The sequence below is a fragment of the Delphinapterus leucas genome, chromosome 9 (genome assembly GCF_059928025.1).
Source record: "Delphinapterus leucas isolate spDelLeu-1000000601 "Yukka" chromosome 9, BTC_Dleu_Yukka2, whole genome shotgun sequence".
NCBI classification, from domain to species: domain Eukaryota; kingdom Metazoa; phylum Chordata; class Mammalia; order Artiodactyla; family Monodontidae; genus Delphinapterus; species Delphinapterus leucas.
Window position 1 is genome coordinate 47,095,400 of NC_143137.1, and position 11,585 is coordinate 47,106,984.

The window sequence follows — 11,585 nt, forward strand, 5'->3', positions numbered from 1 at the left end:
TACATGCAAAATTGTGCTTCGTTCCTTTACATTGCTGCATAGTATTCCATTGTGTGATTATATCATTTGTCCATTCCACTGCTGATGGGCATTTGGGTTGTTTCCAGCTTTTTGCTACTATAAATATTGCTGCTGTACACAGTCTTGCAAATATCTCCTTGGGCCTGCGTGCAAGACTTTCTCTAAGAATAATTCCTAGAGGTGGAATGGATGAGTTCACAGGGTTTGAGCATCTTCAACTTCCTTAGGTAATGCCAAACTGTTTTCCAAATTGATTGTATTCTTTCCAGTAATGTACAAGGGTTCTGGTTATTCCACTATCTCGCCAACTCTTGGACTTGTCTCTAGGCATCTTTCAGCTGGGCCTGTTAAGTGGAAAGGGGCACTTGATGTCTTTTCCCATGTCTAATAAACATGGTCTGTCTTCTTTTTCTCTTGCCCTCTTTCCCATCTTCTTCTCTGGCTACCATCAGTTGAAAGACTGTAGCATCTACACCCAGTGAAAGGGTGGAGTGGACATGTCATATCCAAGTCTTGGTACTGCTTTGGTTGTGTGGATGAACTTTTCTTTCTGGATGGCCTGGGCTGATGTTGGCTATCAAAATAACCAGCTTTAAAAAAATTAGAAATTTATTCCTTCAACACCTTATCACTTCAGCTTACCAACAGTGGCTCAGTATAAGAAGCAACTAATAAAATAGGCATTTCAACTTAAGCCTGGATTTGCGGGCAAGGCCTAGACCACAGGGAGAAGAACCTGAATCTTTTTTCTAACGCAGCACAAATCCCCTCACTTCCATCACTTTTCCATTGAAACAACAAGGAAGTGAAGTTTTTTAGCCAGTCGCTTTACTGTGAGTCTTACCAGAAAATTAAGAAGAATAGTAATTGGCAAATACTGCTCACCCAGTTCTTTAGCTAGCCTTTCTCACATCTGCTTTATAGGATCCTTCTCACTGACCTGATTTACTCACTTCCTACTGCTTGACACAGAAACCACAAAGAACTACTTCAAAAGAAAAACACTGATTTTATACAAACCAATAAAAAATGTACAGCATTTGGGGGACATAAAAAAACAATGGCTACCCTACATTATAAATTCTAGAATGAAATAGTTTTTGCCTTGTGGTGTTTTAAGAAAAGGCACAAATTTTAAAAGATGCTATTCAAGAACGCTCTGAATATGTGTTTTTAAGTTGTTTAAACTTTTTCCCTTTTACTATAGCCTCAGTAACTGGTCTTAACTAGTCTCCTTTCTCTCCAACCTACCCTTCTCTCTGTGCTTTTTCCAAAATGCAAGTCCGATCCTGTTTTTCCTTGTTTAAAATCCCTCACTAACTCCCTGATACCTGAAGAATAAAGTCTGAACTCTTTACATAGAAGAGTAAAGATGTTTGATCTGGACTCTGCTTCCTTCCCCAGCCTGGACTCTCACTCTCCCTCCTTCTTAACTAGAATCCTGAAAAACAAAACAAAACACCTTATAATTCCCCAAGCACACCTTACTGTTCTGTCAGCCAATAATTCCCATGGATTCCCTCCGCTTTTCTTATAAGGCCCTTCCTACTCCTCTGACTGCCTGGAAAACCCCCATTTGCCTTTCAGAGCTAAGTTCCAGCATCACCTCTAGGAAGCCCTTCTCCCAGAATTCCTTCTTCTCTGCATCTCTCTCTATGTACATCTCCTGTTGCATGTACCACACTGGGTTTTCATTTGCCTCTTTAATTGCCTTCTTCCTCTATTTGACGCTGAGCTCCTTGAGGACAGGAATAATGTACAATTTATGATTGTAGCAAACCCCTTAGCACAGTTCCTGGCACTCAGTAAATGTTCAGCGAATTAGAATTAAAATCAAATTATCCCCTACCTTATGCCCACACCCCTCTCATTTGTGTGTATATTCAAATACTATAATTCTCAAGGAATGCAATAGTTGCTCACCATTTGTACACACCAGAATGTCTTCTAGGAAATAGACTAGACATGCTGAGATGATGAATAGTTCAAAACAATGCCCATCAAACGAAAGGATGCATTGTTTATGTCCACTGAAGACTAGTTCCTTTCTGTGTTACATAAGAGAAAAAAGGAGAAATATTCTGGGAAAAAAAATTTATGGAAGGGGTTGTAGAAGTTTCATTATCTCACTGGCTGACTAGTGTGTCCTGTCCTTTAAAAAAAACTGAATTCTCAGTATTTGAGGGTTTTTCTTCCCTTTTCTGAAAAAAACATACAGCTTGCTTCTTGAAAACAAAGGCAATAATAAACAATAGCAACTCCCAATTTTACTCTGATTATTTGCCAAGAGTCATCTTAGTTCATGTGGTTCTGTTTCATTAAAGAGGACTGATGAGCTTAAAAAGAAGGCTACTAAATTAAGCTACCCAAATATGCACTTAGTTAATACTCAGGGGGCTAATTTATTGTATTATTTAAACTATAAATTGGATGGCAGATCTATTTGCTGAGGTATAACAGCTCAGCAATGATGCATAATTTTCTCTTAGCTATTGAGTGGTTTTCAATAATCTATTGAAATTTAACCGAGAACCATTTCATTATGGGAAGTGAATAAATACTAAGAAGGCTAACATTTAAAGTATTATCTGCACATGGAGAACAGGTTTTAAAAATTAATGTTATTGAGGAACAAAGAGGAACCTTTTAAACAATAACTTTTCGTTGTTTCAATTTGAAGCATAACCAGATTTACAAAGTTGTTTGTGGGAATAGTAAATGGAGCCAATAAACAAACAAGGTAGAGCGTGGAGTTGGGTAGAGAAATGGGCAGCATGAAGGAACAAAATAAAGTTGTGTTGCAGTATTGCTACGTTGTCAGCTGGACTAAGGGCATTATTTTTGCCTTGTACTCTTTCGTTTAGCAGTAAAGACAGTGTGCCTTGTTCTGTTTCAACAAATGGCATCATTGAAAATGTTGCACCATTTGCCATATTTTGTCTTCTAAATTCCCGGAACCTGGAGGCATTTGCGGGTCTGGGGTCCCCTTAGGCTGTGGGTCAGGAACACAGTTGAATGTAGATACCCTCTCTGGTCAGGAGTGGCCCCCAAAAAGACCACCTTTGGAGTGTCTTAGGGGCTCTGATACACAGAAGGATCCTGACAACTTGGTGGTGTGGTCTTGAAACTATTACTGCCAGTAATACTAGAACTCAGTGGGGACAGGGAGGAATGGAAGCAGGCAACAGGACCTTCTTACCTTCCTGCAAATATTTGAAACCCAGCCCATCTGATATCCTGCACCAAAGTTTCAGAGAAGATAATTTACCCATTTGAACGGATATTTCTTTGATTTATTTTGGGAAAGAGGAAGAATGCCTTAATGTCTCATGTTTCCCCAGGAACATCAAAATGTCAGAGAACCAGTGGTCTGAGAGTAAACCAGCTTGGGAGGGAGGGGAGCCACTGATCTGTAGTGTTTGCCAATTTCTGTGGTGTAAATGCTCCCACCATGGCTGATTTCAGGCTACCAACATGATGTCACCAAATGTGGAGTGGGGCAGCCACGTGCATAATCCAATCTCCTAAACCAGTGGGGAAGAATTCCAGCACACCACTGCTGGAGCTAGCCTGCACTACTGTTTGCAGGAAGCAAAATTTTGGCAAGTTGGCTGGCTCTTGCTTCCATGTTAGCCAGAAGACAGTGAGTCAGGATCTAAGTCCTCCCAACACTCCTGGCAGAGAGCATTTGCTGCTATAACCTCTGCTCTCTCCTCCCCCATTCTCATTCTCTCTTCCCAAAGAAAACTACAAATGTGGATCATAAAGCTAGATATTGAGTAAGGGTAGTTAATGAACTGGATTGTGCTTTTTATCCTCTTGTGGATATCTAATATACAAACTGGACATGGAGGGAGTAAAGTTTTGATTACTTTTTAATTGCATGAAACCCTATGTTGTAAAGTGGGTTCTTAAAAGGGAAAAAAGACACAACAGCTTTTGCCATTCTGCTGAGACACGTAAGGTCTTGCTTGCTTGACATTTCTGTGTGGGGAGAAGAGGGTGTTTGGCATTGCATGAGGTGAAAGGGGGTAGAAAGAATGGGATGGATCCTGGTGGTGTCAGGCTTAAGGGATACAATTCACTCTAGACAGTTAAGCCTATTGACAGAGGTTTGATTTCTTATTAAAGTTGCTTTCTTACTTTAACTGGAACATTCTTTCCCATGGGAAGGAAAGATTCATAGCACGGAAATAAAAGAAGCCTGGAAGAGAAATATTTCCCCTCCTAAAGAAAATATTATAATCTATCTTTCCCCTCCTAAAGAAAATATTATAACCTACCTTTCTGAAAAAGTATAGTAAGGAAGTTTACAGTTCCTAGTAACTTCTAATCTTTCTCTGCTCTTAAAGGGAAAACATATTCCTTTGACCATAAAAATTCAGATAATAATAGTATGATGACCTTTGGTTGAGTGCTTATTATTTGCCTGTATGATATGTGGTGCAAGCTTAATACACATCTGTGGACCAAGTGCCATGTAACATTTTATATGCATTATTTCTATGAATTCTCACAGAAAGTTAAATATTCTTAGCATGACTAACCATTCCAGATCGCCTGGCACTTTTTCAGTGTTAGCACTAAAAGTTTTATGTTCACAGTAACTCCTAAGTCCTGGGAAAACTGGGACAACTGGTCACCCTAATTCTTATCTCCATTTTACAGATGGGAAAATAGAGTTAGTTAAGTCATTGTGCCCAAGTCATAGAGCTGGGCTCCAACCCAGATCTGCCAAATCCTGAGTCCATGCCTTTAAGCTTTTATGGTTGTTCTTAATAGAGTGGGGTTGGTTTGACCCATGCTATTATTGTGTCATAATCAAAAGTGGAAATCCTAAATTATGATATTGTTGTAACTGATTAAGTTAGATGGTGCACCTAGAGAGCCTCTTGGGAACTGTAAGGTAGCATCAAAGCTCTATATTGACTACTCTAAAACCGATGCCACTGCGATGGCTACATTTAGGTCAGCTAAAGCACCCTTTCCCCTCAATAATTATTTGCTACCCTAGAACTTACAGTGGTGAACCTGAAGGCATTTTCCCTGAGTGTTGTGGGAGCAGCCCTGAGCCTTGACCTTCACTTTGTTTTTTGGTTTTTTTTTTTTTTGAAAGTGACTTGCCTCACTCTTTGTTAACAGGTGGCTGCTAACAAGCTTTGGCTTATTTTTTATTCTCACTACCAAGTACCCTTTCTTTTTAGTATATTTTTTATTCGAGTGCATAGTTATTTTATTTCTACTCAGGGTTAGTGTCTGAAAACAAAAAGGTAGGAGTTTGTAAATGTGGAATGGAATAAAAATAATAAAAGAAATTTAGTGTAAATCAGAAACTAACAAACAAGATTCTCTTGAGTGTCTGTATCAACCTGTAGTAGAAAACAAGGACTATAAACTATCCTGTATCACCTGCCTCCCAAACCTGCTTCTGCCATGTGCCTCTTTTCTTCTTTCTTGGTTAATAACATCACTTCTTGCAAAGCTGCACATGTCAGAAGCCTGAAATGGGGAGGATGTTTGTGTGTTGGGGGGGGGTGCTTTCACTTAAACTTTGTGTCTGATTAATCACTAATTTTATTATTTCTATCCCAGCATCTCTCTTCCCTTCCCCTTCTCACCATCTGTCGTATGAGCCTACATCATCTCTCACCTGAAGATCTAGTCTCCTAATTTGCCTCCTTACCCCAGTATCATTTCCTTCCAAATCAGCCCCCTCATTACATATTAAGTCATCTTTCTGCAATGCAAATCTGAGCGTATCACTACTCTGCTTAAAACCCTCGAGGATATATCCAGAATAGGCAAACCCATAGAGACAGAAAGTAGATTAGTGATTGCCAGGGACTGGCAGGAAGAAGGGAATGGAAAGCGATTGCTAATGAGTATAGGGTTTCCTCTGGGGTGATGAAAACGTTCTGCAACTAGATAGTGGTGATGGTTGCACAACACTGTGAATATACTAAATGCTACTGAATTGTTCACTGTAAAATGGTTAGAATGATAATTTTATATTATGTGTATTTTAACACACACACGCACACACACACACACACAAATCCTATAGGATAAGGTCCATGCATCCCAGCAGCATGTCATATGGGGTTTACCTGTTCAACTGTCCCTTCTGCTTTCCCACTAACTCTTTACAACTGGAACCTCTTTTGGATTACTGCACGTGCCATGTAGTTTCATGCCCCACGGTTTTTTTTGTTTTGTTCTGTTTTTTTTAATTTATTTATTTTTGGCTGCGTTGGGTCCTCATTGCTGTGCGCGGTCTCCTTCCAGTTGCGGCGAGCGGGTGCCACCCTCCGCTGCTGCGCGCGGGCCTCTCACTGTTGTGGCCTCTCCTGCCACGGAGCACGGGCTCCAGGCGTGCAGGCTTCAGTAGTTGTGGCATGCGGGCTCAGTAGTTGTGGCTCGCGGGCTCCAGAGCCCAGGCTCAGTAGTTGTAGCAAACGGGCTTAGTTGCTCCCTGGCATGTGGGATCTTCCCGGACCAGGGCTCGAACCCGCGTCCCTTGCATTGGCAGGAGGATTCTCAACCACTGCCACCAGGGAAGCCCTCCCCACTGTTTTTGAACTCACAGTTTCCTTTGTCTTTAGTGCATCCCTTTCCCCCTCCCCACCCACCATTTTCCGGTGATCTGCTCCTCCAAGACTCCCAGGAAGTCTCCCCTGACACATCTATGTCAACACACCCATTGTGAATTTCCCTCTAGATTTCATCTCAAAAGGCACAACTGAGAAACCTTTATTGCCAGTTCCATATTTCTAGTTGCAGGGAGCATTGTATTGTTTTCTAAAACGTAAAGTGGAATGAAGCTTTGAAGTGTTTTGTATAACCCTTTGAAAATTCATGACATCTGGAACATATGAGTTTAGGGGTTTCAGTTCTAGTGTGAAAGCACCCAAAAAATACAGTTTCTGGTGATGAGACCATTTCTATCCAGGGAGCCTTGAGATTAATCTTGTCACATTTAAATACGTAATCATGACCCTGTCACATTTTTTTACACAGCTCTAAAAACTCTGTAGCGATTTGTGTTCTTGATTCGTGAGTGGTGAGTGGCTTGGCTATAAACAGCAGAGTGGGTTTTTTTTTTTCAGCACTCATAAATTTATTTCTGAGGTTTACTTCAGTAAAATGCTGTATAGGAATCTGATAGAGAACATCGAGAATTTTGTGGTATGTGAAAAAGACTTTGTTCCTAAATGAGCTTTTCTTTCCAATCTTAACGGCATCGTTTATGATGTCATTTGATCATTACATATGGCAGCTCAGAACTGGACCAGGGATCAGGCGACTCACTGTGAATGAGAATTATAACACCTAACCCCTGTCACCTCTTCTTTACCACTTGTTTATCATGGATGTAGAAGGTGGATGCGTGTGTGTGAGTGTGTGTGTGTGTGTGTGTGTGTGTAAACACCAGGAGAGCAGGTGATCAGGAAAAAAATACACTAAGGTGAGGTCATGAGTAGATGTTAACCACATTTCTCTTTGTATTCTCCCTTGATGTAAAAACAGAACTGCCTGGTTTCTCACAAAATAGAAAGTTGGTTTAAATAGCAGTTCTCAAAGCGTAGTCTTTGGACCAACAGCACCAACATGACTTTGGAACTGTTTGAAACACAAATTCTTAGGGGCCTCGCTGGTGGCGCAGTGGTTAAGAATCTGCCTGCCAATGCAGGGGACACAGCAGTCTGCTTTAACAAGCTCAGGTACTTTTATGCACGTTTGTTTGAGAACTACTGTGTTAACTCGCTTAAACCAAGATTTTTCCATGCTAATGTAGGAACACAATGTTCTAGGTTGGTTAGGTTGATGCAAGCATTTTGATCTTGGAATTTGAATAGAGATAATTACTGGAAGAATAATTACAACGGCTGATATTTCTTAAGTACCATCCCAGGCCAGGCACTGTGCCAGGTATTCCAATATTATTCCATTAATTCCTTATACAACTATCCCAGGACATAATATTTTATTCTCCGTTGTACAGTTAAGGAAACAGAAACTCAGAGACATGAAGTTAATTGCCCAAGGTCACACAGCTTGCTGTGCCTCTGGTCGTGCTCCTGCACTTTGACTCCCGAGCCCAGGCCATCAAGCACTGTGCTATTCCCCCATTAGTGGTAGCTCTGGTCTGGAAGACAGGATGACCTTTAGCTCCTGAGTATTCAGTTTATTACTGTTCTGGATGGTTGCCACCAAACTCATTTCCAGCTTAAGCAGCTGGGTTTTGTCATAAACATGACTTCGTTAAATGTCCTCGGCTGAGCTGGAGCTGCATAGAAATCGCTCATCGGATTCCTGCCAAGGCCGGAGAATTGGATGAGAAGCTACAGGAAGAGAATTCTAGCCTGGGATAGTGGGGGCAGCAGAAGTTCCCCTCCAGAGCCACATGCACGGGCTCTTGTCACAGATGTGTTTACTTTCGGTCCGTGACAAAAAGTGGGACACGGTGGGTTTCCAGATGCAAGCTGGAACACAAATGGTAGATGGACGCCACTGTCAGAGCAGCAAGGCACAGATGACGGCTGATGGAGGGTAGCATAGAGCAGATGTCCCCAGTGGTATATGAGGGGTAAGGCCAATCTCAGTCCTCACCTACCTCAGAGGGCTGTTCAGAGGCGAGTGAAACGTTCTGTGACTAAGCCGTAAAGTTCTGTTCAAAGTAAGGAATTATTGTGTAAGTACTGTAATTTGATTAAAAACACTGGTGTTTGCATTAGAAGCCAGGGTTCTAGCTGCTTCCTCCACTTACAACTGTATGACCTGGACAAGCCCCCTTATAGCTCCAAACAGTCTCCTCAACGCTGCTGTGAAGGGTGCTCTCTGCCGTTGTTCAGGGCACAGCTTCCACAGCTGTAAGCTGCAAAATAAAATTCATCCAATAATGTTGATCCACTTATCTCACAGCAAGGTTGGAAGATGGTGGGTGTTGGGGGGACGGGGTAATATAATCAACACACTATGCAAATATATATATATATATTTTGTTTTCTGCTTCAGTTCTTTTCAGATTGATGCAGGTACAAGATCGGCCTCTAATAAAGGGACTTTTTTAAAGTAGCCTTTAATTCTTGCTAGAAGTCACCGAATGTGATTGCTTTACTGCATGTGTTCACTTACATCAGCCACTACTAACTCCTGTCCATTCTCCACATGTGCAACAGGACCCCTCAGGCCACAGGGATCTCTCCTGCATGCGGCCTCCCAGCACTCAGTGTCGGTTCTTTCCCTTTTTGAATCATGAAGGCCTGCCCTTGTTGTAGAGAGGTCCTTGGGACATTGGCTGAAGCCAGACTTTCCGAGTGCAGAGCCTGGCGTTAAGGGTGGCCCCTTGTAGGCTCTTGTGTGAGTCTGAACTCACCTCATCTACAGAAGTTTTAAGGACGCTTTATATATCCTGAGAGGTGACAGAGGGGTCCATTGTTATCCAAGCTTGTTGAGTTTACCCCTAAGGCTAGTGGATTCCGTTATATGTAAATTATACACAGAATTTGGGGAGACGTATACTGATACCTCCATTTTACTTTGAAATGTGTCAAAAAGATAAGGTGGATTAATAGATGAATAGTGAGATCCATCTGTAAGAAGAAAAGTGAGTGTTAATGAGAATATCTAAATGGTGCATATATGAAATTTTTTCAAATTTGCTATATGTTTGAAAATGTTTCATAATAAAATGTCAGGAGAAATAGAATGTTCTAACTCTTTGCTGCTCAAAAATGGGCTCTTAAAATTTCAGCTATCAAGGATTTCTCTTTTGTTATTGTTTTAATTTTTTGGAGGATCAAAATATCTCCTTTATTAATGGTACAGGCTAAGGTGGAAGGTATAGCTTAGTGTGACAGCCAAGTGGACCAGCTAACTGAAGGGTGGAATTAGGTAGATTCCTCCACCCAGTTGCAGGCAGAGCTGGTCTGGGGTAGGTCTCCCCACCTTAGTGCCACAACCGGGTAAGAATTACAGCACAGCACAGAGGCGCAGACAGCTCCGTCCCAAAAGGAAAAAGACAAGGAGGAATTTTCCAGTTCTATACATGTCAAAGATGAACGCAACTTGGTATAAAATTGAATAACTACACAATCTTAAAACTTTCTTACCTTAAGGTACCTGTTATTAATGCTATCAAAAGCAGACAATCAGCATATCCAAAGGCATGGATTGATATAATATGTTCTTTATTTCATGTAAGCTTTAAGAATACTTAAATCCAAATTAAAACTTTCCATTTATCTGGAATATCCGATTCTCTAGATTTCAGTTTTTCTTCTGTTTTTCTTCTTTAAGGTAATTGTTCGAGGTGGAGGCCACATTTTGCCCTATGATCAGCCTTTGAGATCTTTTGACATGATTAATCGATTCATTTTTGAAAGAGGATGGGATCCTTATTGATGGATCAGCTACTTTCCTAAAAGAGAACGTCAGGGATTTTAATCTTTGAAAAGAAAATTTTCAAAACAGAAAATGTCACATAAATAGGAAAATTATCTTTTAAAATCTGCAAAATGTTTCTCATCAATAAAAATTATCCTTGAAACAAGTGAGGTTCTGTTTTGGAGGATCACTACAAAATTAACTGTAAGAAGATGCTGTGCATGAGTTAGAATTACATCTTTTAACTTAAGGGATGGAAAGGATGGATTCTGAGACACCGATTCAGATGGAAATGGATAAATAACTGGGATATTGGGGCCTTGAATAGGAATTTTAAATTCCTTCTAAAATGATGTGAAAAGTGCAGTAAATGAATAAAGTTGTAACTACATCTTGTTCTACAAATAACAGAAAAGTTTATCATACCATGCATCCGAAGGTGTTTGGTAAATATCCGGTAAGAACATCTGACATCATTCCAGAGGAATGGGTGACCTTATAATAGTGGTGAGGAACAGACTTTGGAATGTAGAAAGTCTTAGCAAGAAAGGTAGCTTGGAACCCTTTGAATTAGAAATCTTATATGTAAAAGAAATGATGTACTGATTGACGGTAAGCAGAGGATCTTAATCAGAGAACATACTAAATCTTTGCCTTTTCTTTCTTTCTTCTGTTTTGTTTTTTTTAGTTCATCTGAAATATACGCATTTATCAAACAGCCTGCAGGCCACATTAGTTATGAGCCATTTTTAATTTGGGTTTTAAATTCTGTACTTCTTTTAGCCAAATAAAGAATAACCTAATTTTGTATAATAATTGTTGGAATATCAAAAAAATTTGAGATCATCTTGCATCAAAATATATACATTTATAAATATGCATACATGAGTAATTTTCCAACTAAAGTATCACATCTCGGCACATCTTTCCTATTTATGCATCACATGCTCACATCTCTAATTCTACAGCACATTTGGCTTTTTCCACATCATTTCCCCCTCATATTACCCATCTATGAGTTGGCTCACTGGGGAACTAAATTTAAAAAGTCAAAGCCTCTTGCTGAAGATATTTTATTGAGTTCTTTTAATTTCTCATTTTGTTCCTGATTTCATTCAGGGTTGAGATTTTCCTTTTTTTTTTTTTTTTTTATACATGTTGTTCATTGTGCCTATATA

The 11,585-nt window shown here is 40.2% G+C and overlaps 1 protein-coding gene across 1 annotated transcript in view; it reads left to right on the plus strand.

Annotated features, from left to right (window-relative positions):
• The window catches only part of CPVL (carboxypeptidase vitellogenic like), a 101,507-nt gene extending 90,190 nt beyond the window's left edge, over positions 1-11,317 (plus strand). Inside the window, exon 12 of the mRNA XM_022584321.2 lies at positions 10,321-11,317. Within this exon, the coding sequence (XP_022440029.2) occupies positions 10,321-10,425 (105 nt within the window). The 3' untranslated portion in view covers positions 10,426-11,317. The remainder of the gene's footprint in view (positions 1-10,320) is intronic.
• The last annotated feature ends 268 nt before the right edge of the window (positions 11,318-11,585 follow it).